Genomic DNA, 18918 nt, shown 5'->3' with positions numbered 1-18918 from the left:
CAGCTTGCAAGTAGAAGAGTTAGAATTGGCTGGGTGCAGTGGCTCACGCCTGTAATCTCAGCACTTTGGGAGGCCGAAGTGGGCAGATCACTTGGAGCCAGGAGTTCGAGACCAGCCTGGCCAACGTGGTGAAACCCCGTTTCTACTAAAAATACAAAAATTAGCCAGGCGTGGTGGCACACGTCTGTAATCCCAGCTACTCGGGAGGCTGAGGCAGGAGAATCACTTGAATCCGGGAGGCAGAGGTTGCAGTGAGCCATGATCGTGCCACTGCACTCCAGCCTGGGCAACAGAACAAGACCGTCTCAGAAAGAAAACACAAAAGTTAGAATTGAAAGGCAAGTGATTTGGAACCAGGCACAGTAGCTCAACCCTGAAGTCCCCAGCATTTTAGGAGACCAAGGTGGGAGGAGTGCTTGAGGCCAGGAGTTTGAGACCAGCCTGGGCAACACGGCAAGACCCCTAACTCTACAAAAAAAATTTCAAATTACCCAGGCATGGTGGCACATGCTGGTAGTCTTAGCTACTTGGGAGGCTAAGCCAGGAGGATCACTTGAGCCCAGGAGTTCAAGGCTGCAGTGAGCATGATTGTGCCACTGCACTCTAACCTGCATTACAGAGTGAAACTGTCTCAAAAAAATTAAAATAAAGGCAGGTGATTTGGCTCCTGGTTAAGGCAAGCAGGCTGGAATGGAAAAGCAGCCATGATCACCAAAGATCAGTCAGACCTAGAGGCCTCTTCTCTCATCCTGGAATGTGTACCTCATGGAACTTCTGGCTTTCCAGGATACTATACATATTACGGTCTTGATATAATTAATTCAAAGGTTCAGCATGGGATTCACATCCTCAAGGACATGCCACCTGCCCTTCTGAGTTGTCTTTGAGTGGCCCCAAACTGGATCTTTGCTGGTTCCAGACTAGTGGGGCTGGTAGGACAATCTTTGAAGCTAGACCAGTTACTGGGCCTCTCAGGAAGAGGCACCCACAACCACCATCCTGAACTAAAGTCTGAGCTGGAGGTTCTCCATTTGGTCAAGTGCTGGTTGGTGAATTCCAAGAGTATCAGACATACCTGAAAGTGACTCAGACCCTCTATGGGACTATGGGTGGTCCTTTTGCTTATTTTTCTAATTGTTCTACAACAAAATGTGTTATTTTTGTGATTAGAAAGAGTATATGTCTAGAGGTTTCTGGGTTGCCAGGTGCATTCTATTTCTTGGTATCACTCTGGTCTTTGCTTTATAATTATAGTATTTGTTAAAATGCAAATTTGTTTAAAGACTTTCCTCTGTGCATGCTCTTTTCCACAATTTTCAAAGTGTTTAATAAGTTGCACATTTTTTTTTCTTTCTTTCTTTTCTTTTTTTTGAGAAGGAGTTTCCCTCTTGTTGCCCAGGTTGGAGTGCAATGGTGCGATCTCGGCTCACCGCAACCTCCGCCTCCTGGGTTCAAGCGATTCTCCTGCCTCAGCCTCCCGAGTAGCTGGGATTACAGGCATGCGCCACCACGCCGGCTAATTTTGTATTTTTAGTAGAGATGGGGTTTCTCCATGTTGGTCAGGTTGGTCTCGAACTCCCGACCTCAAGTGATCCACCCGCTTCAGCCTCCCAAAGTGCTGGGATTACAGGCGTGAGCCACCGAGCCCGGCCTGTTTTTCAATCTCTAATACACTGTTCCGCGTCCCTAGCATAGTAGCTGTTTTCTGTAAATTCGGAGCCAAGTTGACTGCAAACCCCGCCGGGTTCACCGGCCTGGGCGGCGTGGACTTCAAGCTCCAGGAGGCATTGCGGCCGGCACATGGAGAACTACGGCGTCTGAGAAGGGGGCCGGGCCCTCCGGTCCTTTCCCTCCCAGAAGCCCGCGGGCGGCTCGGAACGCTGTTCCTATCATGGCCGCGGGAGCCGGGACGGCGGGCCCCGCTTCCGGCCCGGGCGTCGTGCGTGACCCGGCGGCGTCACAGCCGAGGAAGCGGCCCGGCCGGGAGGGCGGGGAGGGCGCGCGGCGATCGGACGCGATGGCGGGAGGAGGCGGGAGCAGCGACGGCAGCGGGCGGGCAGCTGGCAGGCGGGCGTCCCGCAGTAGCGGGCGGGCCCGGCGGGGGCGCCACGAGCCGGGGCTGGGGGGCCCGGCGGAGCGCGGCGCGGGGGAGGCACGGCTGGAAGAGGCAGTCAATCGCTGGGTGCTCAAGTTCTACTTCCACGAGGCGCTGCGGGCCTTTCGGGGTAGCCGGTACGGGGACTTCAGACAGATCCGGGACATCATGCAGGGTGAGGGCCGGGCCGGGGGAAGGGGGTTGGAGCGCCGGGGAAGGGGGTCGGGGGGCCCCGGGGGTCGGGACTGGGGGTCGCCCGGCCAACGATGTCTTCTTTCCCAGCTTTGCTCGTCAGGCCCTTGGGGAAGGAGCACACCGTGTCCCGATTGCTGCGGGTTATGCAGTGTCTGTCGCGCATTGAAGAAGGGGAAAATTTAGGTATGGCTATTTTTGTGTTCTTCTCTGGGCTTACTTGCGTAGGGTTTTGTTTTCAAACTTATATCTGGAACTGAAGGATTCCGGGTTAAAGTGCGATAGTTTCCATCAGTGTGGTCTTTTCCATTCTACGATGGGTCTGTTTTCTGGCTCTAGTTTTCTCCGGTTAAGGTTGTCTTGGCTGCTTTTCTCTGTTTTTTTTTTTTGTTTAAATCTTCTCCCACCTGTTCATTGCTCACCCCAACTTTGCTCATATCTAAAGTGAGTTATGTTCATGTGGACATCTTTTTTCCCCCATGGTAGAGTGTTTTTCAGAGTAGAAGTACATTTTTCCCCTCTGAATTTAACTTGAAAGCTATTTAACTGTTATCAGTTTCTTGTCACTCGTATCTGAGGAGGATGGGTGTATTCTGAATTTGAGAGGTAAATGCATGTATTTAAAAGTAATTTTTTTGCCTGTCTTGACAGGTGTTAAAAAATGGTCACGTTAAATTCATTGATTTGAATTTGGACCCTTATCGTGTATGTCAACCTGTAGCAAATGTGTCAAAATACTAAATGCAAATCTTACCATATTTGCATGCTCCATTTCCATAAGTATATATAATTTTTGGACATAACTTTTTTGCTCTTAGAAAAGAGCTTAAAATGGAAACTGTGCTTTGTCCTAGACTGTTCCTTTGATATGGAGGCTGAGCTCACACCACTGGAATCAGCTATCAATGTGTTGGAGATGATTAAAACGGAATTTACCCTGACAGAAGCAGTGGTCGAATCCAGTAGAAAACTGGTCAAGGAGGCTGTAAGGCTCTATTTTTATTTCTTTTTTGTTTGACCAAAAATCAGGGGTCTTTGAGGATACAGCCCTTACTCTTTCCTGTGTGGGGTAGAGGAAAACAGGAATGGGGAGAGATTGAGCAAGCAAGAAAGCACACACACACGGACGTTATCTCTTCAGGTGTCCCCTTTCCCACCCAGGCGTGGGAAGTAATGGCAGGTGCTCAGCTTTTGTGATTTGGGTGGTCTTCCTTGTGGCTTTGGCATTGAAGCACTGACGTTTTGGAGGTTATTGCACCTTTCGGGAGCACTCTGCAAGAGCCTTAAGTAACTCTGGCCTAGGGTTTGGTCACCCTTGTTTATAATAAACCAAAGAGATAAGCGGGGCCTTGGAAAATGTGGTACTGACTTTGAGTTCTTTCTGTCTGCAGAAAGGGGCTTAGAGAATTTCCCTTTTGAACAGAAAGATTAGAATCAGAGGTGCTGAGATAATGAGCCAGCTAGCAAAATAGCAATGGTAGAAGAATGATAGAAGGTTGGCACACGCAGTGTTCTTGAATTCAAGAAAAAAGCTAATGGAGTGTCTAGGAATTTGGGATTGTCACTGTGTTGTGGCTCAGGTAGCTTCAAACGGTAGAACTTATTTTAATTTAAAACATAAAAGTGGCTGTGGGAACCAGTCAGAAAAAGACTTTTGTTCCCCCAAAACCAAGGCTGGGGGGTGTGGAAGCAGATGCACGGGTGAAGATGGAAAACATCAGCTAAGCATTGCCCTAGTGGTAGAAAATAGGGAAATGGTTAAGAAAAGAGCACCCCTAAAAGGATGGAATCCCAAAGATGGGGGTGGGGTAGGAAGAGAAAACCTTGCTTAGCAAGGAAGACCTTCTATCTCTTGGCTGTGTACAAAGTACTTGGGTATCCTATTGAAAAACAACTAGTGTGCATGAGGTGCACATAGTTTATTTATTCAATTAAGGACCTTGGGCAGATACTACTTTTGGTCTTGTAAAAAATGCTTAGATATTAGTCATTTCCAAAGAAGAATAATTCCAAGAATACATTTTTGGTATAGGAAATTCAAGTTTGGGTTTGGGGAGCATATGCCAGAAAAGACATTATCAAGGGAGGAGAAATTCATGCCTGCTTTCAGAATGGTTAAGGATCTTTTGAATGGGTACCTGTTCAGAGTAATTCATTTAACTTCTATTAAGTACAGATTGAGTATCCCTCATCCAAAATGCTTGGGACCAGAAGCGTTTTGGATTTCAGATTTTTTTCAGATTTTGGAATATTTGCATTAAATTTAGGTTGAGCATCCCAAATCCAAAAATCTGAAATCCAAATGCCCTCAAATCTGAAACTTTTTGAGTGCCAACATGGTGCTCAAAGGAAATGCTCATTGGAGCATTGCAGATTTTGGATTTTCAGATTTAGGATGCTCAACCTGTAGCAACTCCTTTAGACTCAAAGGCTGTAGATTTGCCATCTGGCCCCTCTTCTGGAAGAGTCTTTGTGGGCTTTCATCTTTCAGCTGCATATTTTTTATTATTATTATTTATGCTCCTAGATCTCCTTATTTGGGTGGTTTATTAGGAAAAATCTATTAGAAAAATCTAAGCTCTCTTAAAGTAGTCAACCATTTTCTTATGTTGACTGTTCTGCTTTTCCAATCTCCACCGGGTACTAGATCTTATGCTTATTGTTACTGCAGCGTAACAAATTACTCCAAGACTAAGCAGCTCAAAACAGTTAATATTATCTTTCAATTTCTGAGGATCAGGAGTCTGTTAGTGGTTTAACTAAGTGGTTCTGGCTCAGGGTTTCTCATGAGGTTACAGTCAAGCTGTCAGCTAGGTTTGCAGTTATTTCAAGACTCAACTGCTTCCATACTCACATAGTTGTTAACAAGACTCACTTTCTTACTGGCTGTTGGCTAGACACTTCAGCTCCTGGCCTCTCCACAGATGGGGCTGCTTGCAACATGGCAGCTTTTTTTTCCTAGAGCAAATCACGCAAGAGAGCAAGACCCCAAGGGTGAAGCCTCATTCTTGTATAGTCTAATCTTGGAAGTGACACATTATCTCTTCTGCCATATGCTCTTGGTCATACAGACTAGACTCACTCTGATAGTGTGTGTGAATGGGACTCCGCAAGAGGTGAGGCACATTGGGGGCTGCCTTTGAGGTTGGCAAACACAATTACCTTGATCTCCTAGTTGTTAAATGATATTATTTTATCCACCTCTTCAATTTACTTTGTAAAAGTTTCTCATTTAGCGTCACAGAACCTGTTAATGGTCATCCTTGGGAAAATTCCACAGACACCTAGGTTCAGTGAGCCTTGTTGATGCATTTAAGCTTTGTAAAGTGCCAACACAATTTGTTTAAAAGTATATTGAATCTTTCACAAAATTTATCAAGTAAGTTATTTGTTAAGTTAGAACTCTCAGTGCATGGTCTAGGGATCTCTGGAGGTCCCCAGGACCCTTTCAGAGAGGCCATGAGTTCAAAACTGTTTTCATAAACAGAACCACAACATTATTTGACTTTTTCAGTGCATTGGCATTTGCATCGATGGTGCAAAAAGCAAGGATGAGTAAAATGGGTGATTCCTTAGCATGATCAAGATGATAGTAATTGTACTAGTAGTCATTGTATTCTTCACTGCCACAATTTTTTAAAAACTACCGATTTTAATTAGGAATGTTAGTCACAGTTGGCTGGGCGCAGTGGCTCATGCCTGTAATCCCAGTGCTTTGGGAGGCTGAGGCGGGTGGATCACGAGGTCAGGAGATCGAGACCATCCTGGCTAACGTGGTGAAACCCCATCTCTACTAAAAAGAGATGTGGTGGCGGGCATCTGTAGTCCCAGCTATTCTGGAGGCTGAGGCAGGAGAATGGCGTGAACCTGGGAGGCGGAGCTTGCAGTGATCCGAGATCACGCCATTGCACTCCAGCCTGGGCAACAGAGTGAGACTCTGTCTGAAAAAAAAAACAAAACAAAACACGGAGTGTTAGTCACAGTTGTTTAAAAGCCCAGAACTCCCATTACAATTTTTTTTTTTTAAAAGAAAAAATGTCTTTGGTAAAGCAGCAAAAACTGGATTATTTTTATTAACTCTGGAGGCATGAGTAAACATCTTTTCAGTATTTTGTGTGATGAAGTAGAAAGTATGGGCCAGGTGCAGTAGCTTATACCTGTAATCCCAGCACTTTGGGAGGCTGATGTGAGCGGATCGCTTGAGCCTAGGAGTTCCAGACCAGCCTGGGTAACATAGTGAAACCCTGTCTCTACAAAAATACAAAAAAATAGCCAGGTGTGGTGGTGTGCACCTGTGGTGCCAGCTACTTGGGAAGCTGAGGCAGAAGGATCGCCTGAGCCCGGGAGGTGGAGGTTGCAGTAAGCTGATACCACACCACTGTACTCGAGCCTGGACAACAGACTGAAGACCCTGTCAAAAAAAAAAAAAAAAAAGGAAGTATGCCTAAAATGTTTCTGCCACATACCAAAACATGATGGTTACCAGGAAAAGTACTTGTGTCATTATTAGAGTTGCATGCTGAGCTAGCTGCTTTTTTTGTGGAATACTATTTTACCTGAAAGAACAACTGACAAATTACAGTTGTTCACACTTGGGTATTTGGCAGTCATTTTCTTGAGAATGAGTAAAGCAAACCTGTCACATAAAACAAGTGACAGTATTTGTTGCCAATGATAAAGTTTAAGCTTTCAAGTGAAAAATAGAATTTTGGAAAACTTGTATTCGTGTGCTTGATAGCTTCCCAATACTTAGTCTTTTCTGAAGATTGGTAATATTAACAACTGACATTTAAAAAATATTTTTAGGCTGGGCACGGTGGCTCACGCCTGTAATCCCAGCACTTTGGGAGGCCAAGGTGGGTAGATCACCTGAGGTCAGGAGTTCGAGACCAGACTGGCCAACATGGTGAAACCTCATTTCTACTAAAAATACAAAAAAAAAATTAGCCAGGCATGGTGATAGGCACCTGTAATCCCAGCTACTCGGGAGACTGAGGCAGGAGAATTGCTTGAACCCGGGAGTGGCAGGTTGCCATGAGCCGAGATCGTGTCACTGCACTCCAGACTGGGCGACAGTAAAACCAGCTCAGAAAACAAAAAAGATTTAATGAATGTGCCAACATTTGAAGATCTTCGTAACTCAGTGAACCAGTATTTTCCAGATGACCAATGCATGCTATTACAAAATCATTCATAGACGAAAGATCTATTTAAACTACAAGATAACTGATGGATTTATTTTTTATTTTTTTTTTGTTTTGAGATGGCGTCTCTCTCTGTCGCCTAGGCTGGAGTACAGTGGCACGATCTCAGCTCACTGCAAGCTCTACCTCCTGGGTTCAAGCAGTTCTCCACCTCAGCCTCCTGAGTAGGTAGCTGTGATTACAGGTGTCCACCACCACACCTGGCTAAGTTTTGTATTTTTAGTAGAGATGGGGTTTCACCATCTTGGCCAGGCTGGTCTTGAACTCCTGACCTCATGATCTACCCACCTTGACCTCCCAAAGTGCTGGGATTACAGGAGTGAGCCACCACGCCCGGCTGACTGATGAATTTTAATGTGACAGATTAAGAAAAGTTTACTTACTATGGTTTTGTGTAGAATCAAACAAGAGTAGCCACAGTTTTCTGAAAAAACTATTAAAGTACTCCTCCATTTTCAACTTCGTATGTGTATAAAACCAGATTTTTTAAAATGCCCACAGGTGGGGCATGGTGGCTCACGCCTGTAATCTCAGCAGTTTGGGAGGCTAAGATGGGTGGATTACTTGAGGTCAGAAGTTTGAGACCACACTGGCCAATATGGTGAACCCTGTCACTACTAAAAATGCAAAAATTAGCCAGGTGTGGTGGCACGAGTCTGTAATCCCAGCCACTCGGGAGGCTGAGGCATGAAAATCGCTTGAACCCAGGAGGTGGGGAGGCTGCATTGAGCTGAGATCACACCACTGCGCTCCAGCCTGGGCGACAGAGCAAAACTTTGTCTCAAAAAAAAAAAAAAAAAAAAAAAAACCCTCTACCGAAACAACACATCCCAACAGATTGAGTACAGAAGCAGTTATGAGAATCTAGCTATCTTCTATATTAAACCAGATATTAAAGAGATTTTCAAAATGAAAAACAATGCTACTCTTCTCATTAAACTTTTATCTTAGTAAATGCCGTAATTTTTCATGAAGTGTTATTTATGTTACCCTGTAATGAGTTTATTGTTATTTTTTAATGAATTAATAAATATTTTAAATTTTCTGTTTTATGTTTCTAATACAGTGAATATCAACTAATATAACCTACATAAACAGAAAGCTCTTTGAAGGTCTGCATTAACATTTTAAGAGGAATATAAAAGAATCCTGAGACCAAAAATTTGAGACCTGCTTTTGCAAGCTGTTAATTATATCAAGACTATATTTGTTTTCTCTTCATAACTAAAGGAGAGATTGATCAGTTAGGTTTCTTTGGAGGACAAGGGATAGCAACACATGTAGCATGTCCGTGAAGCATTTACTTGTTGCTTTTTACTGTGCAGTATTCTCCCCTGCACCTTTGGCAACAGCAGCTTGATGTTCTTTGGGGGCCTTACCCCATTTGGGTTGCTTGTATATCAGATACACTCTTTTAGAACTTTAATTTTTGAAACAAAAATATTTGTTGAGGCTTTTTTATTTTATTTTATTTTATTTTTTTTTTGAGACGGAGTCTCGCTCTGTCGCCCAGGCTGGAGTGCAGTGGCCGGATCTCAGCTCACTGCAAGCTCCGCCTCCCGGGTTCACGCCATTCTCCTGCCTCAGCCTCCCGAGTATCCGGGACTACAGGCGCCTGCCACCGCGCCCGGCTAGTTTTTTTTTGTATATTTTTATTAGAGATGGGGTTTCACCATGTTAGCCAGGATGGTCTCGATCTCCTGACCTTGTGATCCGCCCGTCTCGGCCTCCCAAAGTGCAGGGATTACAGGCTTGAGCCACCGCACCCGGCCTTGTTGAGGCTTTTTAAACATTGCTACTTCCCAAAACAGCCTTGCTTCTTTTTGCATCTTTTCTTTATTCTTCAGTTCTGTGAGTTTTGGTCTTCTCTTCCTCTGTTAATATATGTGCTTTCTGGCATTTCTTCCCAACATAAACCTACCTCACTTATTTTGAAAATCTTTTATTTAACTTACCCAGAGACCACTGATCTTGCTTATACCCTAAAAACCTTAACAAATACGTAAGAGAAGAAGCTATACTTACTCTTTTTTTCTTTTTTTTGAGACAGAGTCTCACTCTTTTGCCCAGACTGGAGTGCAGTGGTGTAATCTTGGCTCAGTGCAAGCTCTGTCTCCCGGGTTCACACCATTCTCCTGCCTCAGTCTCCCAAGTTGCTGGGACTACAGGCGCCCGCCACCACACCCGGCTAATTTTTTTGTATTTTTAGTAGAGACGGGGTTTCACCGTGTTAACCAGGATGGTCTCGATGTCCTGACCTCGTGATCCCCCCGCCTCGGCTGGGATTACAGGCGTGAGCTACCGCGCCCGGCCTGAAGCTATACTTATTTCTGAGAACTGCCAGGTGAAAAAGCAGTGATTCATCTTTTTAAATTTTTTCCCCCACAGGAAACTAATACATAGTTTTAAAAGATAAGCTCATAGCACAACCTTTGAAGCAGACTTCTACATTTCAATTTGAAAGCATTCATATTTCCTTTCTTGTTTCACACATTAAATATAGAAGGATATGTGTTCCAATTCTGGGGAACATAGAGTAAACATACTCTCTTCTATCTCTCCCTCTTAATGTAATTATAAGTCTTGGACAGAATGCATGGAGTAGCTATCTGAGGATTCTATCTGGAAATAGGCATATGGGGAAGGATTTGAAGTTCCACCAAACCAGTGATGAATAGTTTACCATTTTTTCCTTCTCTGGTATCACCCAGCCCAGACTCAAAGGCAGTCTGAAACCTGGAAATGCACTCCAGATGTGAATGGAAAGAGCACCAAGAGAAGCTTTCTCTTTCTGGTCTGAGGGGCAAGGAGGGATCTCTTAAGGGTCAGAGATGGTGAAAGAAATCCCAATTTTTTCTCTTTTTTCCCTTCTTTCTTGCCCTGGCCCCCAGGCGGTACTATCCTGGTGGCAGCAGCTGCCTAGCAATGACAGTGGCAACAGTGAAGGCACCTAAAAGTGAAGGAGAAGAACTCTTTTTCTCACCAAAGGGGCTGTGATCCCCAGAACATGGAACAAATTCCATAGCCTTCTTCCACTGTCTGTCCTGCTGCTTGGCCCTGGATGCAGATGCAGTTAGAGTGTGACAGAGTGGGGAAAACCAAAGTCCAGGAATGCAAGGCTGCTTCACTATATTTGAAAATCAATCAGTGTAGTCCACCATATTAAGAGAAAAACTGTATGATCATATAAATTGATGCTGAAATTGACAAAATTCAACATTAGTTCATGATAAAAACACTTAGCAAACTAGGAATGAAGGGAACTTCCTCAACCTGATAAAAGGTGTCTACAAAAAGCCCACAGCTAATGTTCTTAATGGTAAAAATTGGAGTGCTCACCACTTGTATTCAACATCATACTGAAAGACCTAACCAGTGCAATAAGGCAAGGATGAAAAAGCGTACAGAATGGAGAGGAAATAATAAAATTATTTCTTTTTGCAGATGGCAGGACTATGTAGAAATCCCATGAAGTAAAAAAAAAAAAAAATATCCTGTAAGTTTAGCAAGATCAACCCAAAAATCAGTCATACATCACATGAAAACAGCATTTTAAAGTAAAAAAGGAAAAGTCAGTCATATTTCCATATACTAGCAGTGAACAATTCAAGATGACATTACCAAAACAATGCCATTTACAATGGCTCCAAAACAGAAAGAAAAATAAATACATGTAAGTCTAGCAAAATGTGAAGGAACTGTATGTGGAAAAATGTAAAATGCTGATGAAAGTAAGGCCAAGCATGGTGGCTCACACCTGTAATCCCAGCACTTTGGGAGGCTGAGGTGGGCAGATCATGAGGTCAAGAGATTGAGACCATCCTGGCCAACACGATGAAACCCCGTCTCTACTAAAAATACAAAAATTAGCTGGGTGTGGTGGTGTGCGCCTGTAGTCCCAGCTACTTGGAAAGCTGAGGTGGGAGAATCGCTTAAACCCGGGAGGTGGAGGTTGCAGTGAGCTGAGATTGCACCAGTGCACTTCAGTGTGGTGACAGAGCAAGACTTCATCTCAAAAAAGAAAAAAAAAAGAAATTAAGACCAAATGGAAAGACAGACCATGTTCATGGATTGGAAGACATGAATTAAGATGTCGCTTATCTCCCATTGATCTATGGAGTTAATACAATTCTAGTCACAATCTCAGCAGGATTTTCTTTTGTTTTTTGATATGGAGTCTTGCTCTGTTGCCCACGTTGGAGTGCAGTGGCACAATCTCAGCTCACAGCAACCTCCATCTCCTAGGTTCAAGCGATTCTCATGCTTCAGCCTCCTGAGGAGCTGGGTTTACAGGTGCGTCCCTTGACACCTGGCTAATTTTTGTGTGTTTTTGTAGAGATGGGGTTTCACCATGTTGGCCAGGCTGGTCTCAAACTCCCAACCTCAGGCGATCCGCCCGCTTCGGCCTCCCAAAGTGCTGGGATTACAGGCATGAGCCGTCACACCTGGCCTAGCAGGATTTTCTTTTCTTTTCGAGACGGAGCCTTGCACTGTTGCCCAGGCTGGAGTGCAGTGGCGCAATCTCAGCTCACTATAAGCTCCACCTCCTGGGTTCACGCCATTCTTCTGCCTCAGCCACCTGAGTAGGCGGGACTACAGGCGCCTGCCACCATGCCCAGCTAATTTTTTTTTTTTTTTTTGTATTTTTAGTAGAGACAGGATTTCACCGTGTTAGCTAGAATGGTCTTGATCTCCTGACCTCATGATCCGCCCACCTCGGCCTCCTAAAGTGCTTGCTGGGCTTACACATGTGAGCCACTGCACCCGGCCAGGATTTTCTTTCTTTTCTTTGTGTGTGTGTGTGTTTTTTTTTTTTTTAAATGAGACAAGGTCTCGCTCTGTCATCCGGGCTGGAAGGCAGTGGCATGATCATGGCTCACTGCAGCCTCCACCTCCTGGGCTCAGGTGCTCTTCCCACTTTACCCTCTAGAGTAACTGGGACCACAGGCATGTGCCACTTTGCCTGGCTAATTTTTTTTGTTTTTGGTAAAGATGGAGTCTCCCTATGTTCCCATGTTGCGCAGTCTGGCCTTGAACACCTGGGCTCAAGTGATGTTCCCACCTCAACCTTCCAAAGTGCTGGGATTACAGATTTGAGCCACCCTGTCTGGCCTCAGCATGATTTTCTATAGATACAGAATGACTGATTCTAAAATTTGTATGGAAAGGCAAAGGAATTAAAATAACCAAAAAGTGTTATATTGAAAAGTTGAACTCATACTACCCAATTTTAAGAATTATAAGAAAGTTACAGTACTTAGGACTATAGAGATTAGTGGAACAGAAGAGAGCATGTAAAAACAGACCCACACAAATATGACTAATTGATTTTTGACAAAGATGTGAAAGCTATTCAATGGGAAAAGGATAGTCTTTTCAACAAATGTTGTTGAAACAATTGAATGTCCATATGCAGAAATGAACTTTGACGGTAAGCTCAGATCTTGTACAAAAATTCACTCAAAATTATAATCTAAAAGTAAAATGTGAAACCATAAAACTTAGAGGAAACATGAAGGAATCTTTATGTCCTGGAGTTAGACAAAAAAATCTTAGATAAGAATTTAAAAACATTCCTAAGAAGAAAAATTGATATATAGGACTTAATCAAAATTTTAAACTTTTGCTCTGAGAAAAACACTGCTAAGAGAATGGAAAAGCAACCTATAGGTTGGGAGAAAATATTTACAAATCACGCCTGACAAAGAACTGGTATCCAGAATGTACCAAGAGCTCTCAAAAGAAATGAGCCTATACAACCCTAGTTTTAAGTGGGCAAAAGGCTCACCAAAAAGAATACAGATGGCAAAAAAAAAAGTTACATGAAAAGATGTTCAACATTATTTACTCATTAAGGAAATACAAATTAAAACCACAGTAGATTCAAATACCGATTAGAATGGTTGAATTTTAAAAAATACCGATAGTGGGACCTGGTGTCACATGCCTGTAATCCCTGCTACTTGGGTACCTGAGGTGGGAGGATTGCTTGAGGCCAAGAGTTTGAGTTCAGCCTAGGTGATATAGACCCTATCTCAAGAAAAATCAATAAAAAAATACTAACTAAAAAGTGCTAGTTCCATGTTTCAAAACATCATGTTGTACATAAGTATGTACACTTTTTGTTTGTTTTTTAAATAGAGATGGGATCTCACTATGTTGCCCATGCTGGACTTGAACTCTGGGGCTCAAATGATCCTCCTACCTTGGCCTTTTGAAGTGCTGAGATCATAGGCGTGAGACACGACACTCAGCCTGTGTTTTAAAAAGCACTAGTGAGGATGTGGAGCAACTGGAACTCTCATACATTGCTGATGGGAATGCGAAATGATACAGCTACTCCAGAAAGTAGTTTGGCCATTTCTCATTAACATATTTTCCATAAGACCATGCAATCCTATTCTTGGGTATTTACCTTAGAGAAATGAGAAGTTCTATTCATATCAAAACCTGTACATGAATGTTTTAGCATCTTTATTTATAATAACCATAAATTGCAGACATCTCAAGTGTCCTTCAGTGGATTAATGTATAAACTATAGTACATTCATGGAATGGAATACTGCTCAACAACAAGAAAAAGTGAACTATTGACAGTGCACCAACATGGATGGACCTTAAAGGCATTATACAACGTGAAAGGAGCCAAGCTCAAGGCTACATCCTTTAAAAAAAAGTCCTACATACTTATGGGTTTTTTGTTGTTGTTTTTTGAGACGGAGTCTCTCTTGCCCAGGCTGGAGTGCAGTGGTGCAATCTCGGCTCACTGCAGCCCCAATCTCCCAGACCCAAGTGATGCTCCTACCTCAACCTCCTGAGTAGCTGGGACCACAGGCACACGCCAAGATGCCTGGCTAGGTGGTTTTTTTTGGGGGGAGAGACAGGGTCTCCCTGTGTTCCCCAGGCTGGTCTCAAACTCCTGAGCTCAAGTGATCCTCCCACCTTGGCCTACCAAAGTGTGGGAATACAGTTGTACAGTTGTAAGCTACCACACCCAGCCGGCTTGCCTTTTTTTGTATAGTGGTCTTTTTAAAGAATCTGTATCTCTCTCAGACAGGATTTGAGGTAGCTGCTTTATTCTATCATGTAACTTCAGATACTCCCAATTTTTTCTTGGCTCTTCTAATTTTTAAAAATGTTCCTGTGTATTATAACTTCCTTGTAAGTGTTCAGTCACTGTTATTTTTCCTCTGTATATTCTCTTGAGGTTTCTTTATGGAAGGACTCTTCTTTCTCTCTGTGACTGATGACACCTTATCTTACCTGGAACTTTGCCCTTTTTATTTGCTGCTTGTGAATGACCTGGGTTTGTTGGCTTCAGTAGTTCCCTAGGTGCTTTAATTGAAGTTGCCAGCTGGGGTTTATGGTAGTAAGGGGTTGTCCTTTCATTCTCCTACAGAACTGGCCTCAGGCCTTTCCAGAATGGAACTAGCAGAACTCTGTGGTCAGCAAATCCCTTTTTTTCCCCCTACACTATATCCTCCCTCCCTCATCCCCCCTTTGCTTTAAAGCTTTTGCATCCAAAAAGAACAGAATCAATTGTTCTGGGGACCTGAAATTACTGGGACCTAGAATGACTCCTGTCCATTGCGTCTTTCCTCAGGAGGCGCTATTGAAATTGGTTAAATGGTCTGTAATCCAGGGGATCAGATTTTGCTCTATCAGCCATGTAACAAAAGCCATTGTATTGTTGAAAAGCGACTCCCTTACAAGCAGAAAGAGACAGCTTCCAGTGGTTCACAACACTTGAACAATAATTGTTAGGTAGTTTTTTGGTTTTTTTTGAGACAGAGTTTCGCTCTTGTTGCCCATGCTAGAGTGCAGTGGCGTGATCTCGGCTTACTGCAACCTCCACATCCCGGGTTCAAACAATTCTGCTTCAGCCTCCCAAGTAGCTGGGATTACAGGCATGCGCCTCCACACCCAGAAAATTTTGTATTTTCAGTAGAGTTGGGGTTTCTCCATGTTGGTCAGGCTGGTCTCGAACTCCCGACCTCAGATGATCCACCCGCCTTGGCCTCCCAAAGTGCTGGGATTACAGGTGTGAGCCACCGTGCCTGGCTTAATAATTGTTAGTTTTTAAGTACAGGAATTTGGTACAATGTGAGAGAATGTTTGATATTCTGATTACACCTGTCATTACAAAAGTAAAAAAAGGTTTTTCCCCTCCTTTTTAGGCTGTCATTATTTGTATCAAAAACAAAGAATTTGAAAAGGCTTCAAAAATTTTGAAAAAACATATGTCCAAGGACCCCACAACTCAGGTAAATTTGATACATTTTTGCTCCTGTGACTTACATCCATCTCATTGCTTTTTGTGGGAAAACAAGGAAAGGGTTCTTGGTCAGGAATATTACCTAAATAGTCTCCTTTCAGCATGTAACACCTGCAGCGAGTTACCTTTTATATCCAAGATAACTCACTGTAAGATTGTTTTCATTAGAGAAATTTACATAAATTCTTCACTTGCCTCATTTCTGTCTGGTTCATAACAGACCATTGATTTAAATGATCAGTACCGGGTATGAAGCTGACAAATGTTGTAATGCTTCTAACTTTATTTACATTAAATGTTGATCCTGCAGATGTGAGGAAGCTTCTCTGGTGAGGACATAGCACCTGTTTCCTGGTGTCAACAGTTCTGTTGGTCCCCTGCTTTTATTTTTTCTTCTTCCTTTTTATTCATTAAAAAAAAAAATTTTTTTTGAGGCAGAGTCTCGCTCTGTTGCTCAGGCTGGGGTGCAGTGGTGCAATTATAGTTCACTGCAGCCTCAACTTCCTGAGCTCAAGGCAGTTCTTCCACCTCATCCTCCCCAGTAGCTGGGTTCACAGCTGCATGCCACCACACATGGCTAATTTTTAAAATTTTTTGTAGAGACGACGTCTCTTTATGTTGCCCAGGCTGGTCTGGATCTCCTGAGCTCAAGTACTCCTGCCACCTCGGCCTCCCAGAGTGCTGGGATTACATGAATCATCATGCCCAACCATTTCTTCTATATACTTTTTTTTTTTTTTTTTGATGGAGTCTTGCTCTGTTGCCCAGGCTGGAGTACAGTGGCTCAATCTTGGCTCACTGCAACTTCCACCTCCCAGGTTCAAGCAGTTCTCTTGCCTCAGCCTCTGGAGTAGCTGGGATTACAGGCGTGTGCCTTCATGCTGGGCTAATTTTTTTGTGTTTTTAGTAGAGACGGGATTTTAGCATGTTGGCCAGGCTGGTCTCAGACTCCTGACCTCAAGTGATCCGCCTGTCTCGACCTCCCAAAGTGCTGGGATTACAGGCGTAAGCCACTGCACCTGGCCTCTATATAAATTTAAATTTCATTATTTGAAAAGGTAATACATGTACATAATACAGAATTCAAAAGGTATAACAAAAGAGTTTGGTGAAAATTCTCTCATCTCTGACCCTCGGCCATCTTCTTCCCTTCACAGGCAACCGGTTTCTTTTTTTTTTTTTTCTTTTATCCTTTCAAAGATCCTCTATGCATGTGCAAACAAATTGTGTGTGTGTGTGTATACAGACATCCACATATATCCATTTTCCCCATTCTCATACACATGATAGCATATCCTACACACTAATGTGAACACTTTTCTAAATTGCTTTTTTCACTTAATATTATATCTTGGAATAATTCTGTGTTAGCACATAAGGAACTTCTTCATCTGTTTTTTATAGCTGCATAGTAACCCGCTGTGGCTGAACCTGATTTATTGACCAATCCTTTGTGTTGGGCTTCCCTTCCTGTATGTGTGCCAGTGATTTGCATTGACGGCATTGCAGAAGTTCTCATAGTGTCTGTCTCACCTCATCATCATTGAATTTTTACTGGAGTTCTACTTTCTCATGTTGCAAATATCGGTCCATTGTGTAGAAGCTGAGAAATGATCTCCTGAATATTATTCGAGAAAAGAACTTGGCCCATCCTGTCATCCAGAACTTTTCCTACGAGACCTTCCAGCAGAAGATGCTGCGCTTCCTGGAGAGCCACCTGGATGACGCTGAGCCCTACCTCCTCACGGTGCGCCTTGGCCCTTCTCCCATAACCATGGTGTGCCCTTGAGGATGTGCAGGGAATCAGAATATCTGAAGTGAAAAGAGTTAATGTGTGAAAAAGACATTGAATTGTGTGCACTAGCTTTCTTAATTAAATGCCTTAAAAATGCCAAAGCAGTCCTGGCACAATGGCTCACGCCTGTAATCCCAGCACTTTGGGAGGCCCAGGTGGGTGGATCACCTGAGGTCAGGAGTTCGAGAACAACCTGAACAACATGGTGAAACCCCATCTCTACTAAAAATATAAAAATTAGCTGGGCGTGGTAGCAGGCACCTGTAATCCCAGCTACTTTGGAAGCTGAGGCAGGAGAATCACTTGAACCCAAGAGATGGAGATTGCAGTGAGCCAAGATTGCACCATTGCACTCCAGCCTGGGCAACAGAGTGAGATTCCGTCTCAAAAAATAAATAAATAAAAATACAAAAGCACAGATACTGGCAGAGGCAAATGGAACACACCTGGTCTCCCTCCTCTGTCGTTTTTATCTCCTTTCTACATGATTAATCTGCCATGGCTGAAGGAGAACGTTCGCTTACAATCGATGGTGGTTCCCAAAGGCAATGACTTGTGAACTAAGTTTGGAGGAAGAGTGGTTTGGTAGATATGGTATGATGGAGTTGCTAACAGGAAGAAGGTATGGTGTAGAGAAAGGTGTCACTGAAAGTATAAGGTCAAAAGAAGCCAAATGAAAACATTCTTTAATTGGATCAAAGAGATAAAAGAATGGAAGCAGTGAGGCTCAGGACAGCATAGGGAAGAACTAGACCCAGGCTGTCACAGATGGGAGGCTGTGATGAAGGAACACTGAGTGAGAGTGGTTTTGTTTTGTTTTTGAAACCAGGACTTTGGCTGAGTGCAGTGGTTCACACCTGTAATCCCAGCACTTTGGGAGGCCAGGGCGGGCAGGTTGCTTGAGCTCAGGAGTTCAAGACCAACCTGGGCAACATGGTGAAACCAAGTGGGAAGATCACTTGAGGCTGCCGGTGAGGTGTGGTCGTGCCACTGCACTTCAGCCTAGGCAAAAGAAACCAGGACTTTGAGAATGTGGAAAATATTCTGTTTCATAACAGATCTGCCAGGCCCATATTAGGGTAGTGTTCATGATCTTAGCAGTCGTTTGGCAAATCTCAGATTATTTATAAGCAGGTAGTTTGGGGTATTCAGGGAGCAGGTGTCAAGATAGTTGAGCCTGGCCTAGGGTCCTTTCCTTTCCATTCCAGGTAACTGGAAAATATCCTGCTGCTGTCTGTGTGTGGACAGAACTCTTAGCTTTTAGGACACCACATATTACAGATAAACAACTGAAACTGAATGACACTGGACTGATTGGAAATGTCTAAAACTTAAGCCAAGGGAGACAGATGAACAG

General features: G+C 43.5%; 1 protein-coding gene across 3 annotated transcripts in view; it reads left to right on the top strand.

Moving 5' to 3' along the window:
- Positions 1-1867: 1867 nt before the first annotated feature.
- LOC105491354 (telomeric repeat binding factor 2) overlaps positions 1868-18918 on the top strand; it is a 32600-nt gene continuing 15549 nt past the window's right edge. For all 3 annotated transcript variants that reach the window (XM_071084834.1, XM_011757690.3, XM_071084835.1), the window contains exons 1-5: positions 1868-2270; positions 2378-2473; positions 3142-3272; positions 15669-15755; positions 17367-17513. In XM_071084834.1, coding sequence (XP_070940935.1) covers positions 1892-2270; positions 2378-2473; positions 3142-3272; positions 15669-15755; positions 17367-17513 — 840 coding nt within the window. In that variant the 5' untranslated portion in view covers positions 1868-1891. The remainder of the gene's footprint in view (positions 2271-2377; positions 2474-3141; positions 3273-15668; positions 15756-17366; positions 17514-18918) is intronic.

Source organism: Macaca nemestrina, chromosome 18 (genome assembly GCF_043159975.1).
Source record: "Macaca nemestrina isolate mMacNem1 chromosome 18, mMacNem.hap1, whole genome shotgun sequence".
Classification (NCBI taxonomy): domain Eukaryota; kingdom Metazoa; phylum Chordata; class Mammalia; order Primates; family Cercopithecidae; genus Macaca; species Macaca nemestrina.
Note: the sequence above shows the minus strand (reverse complement) of the source record. Positions and strands in the feature narration are given on the sequence as shown.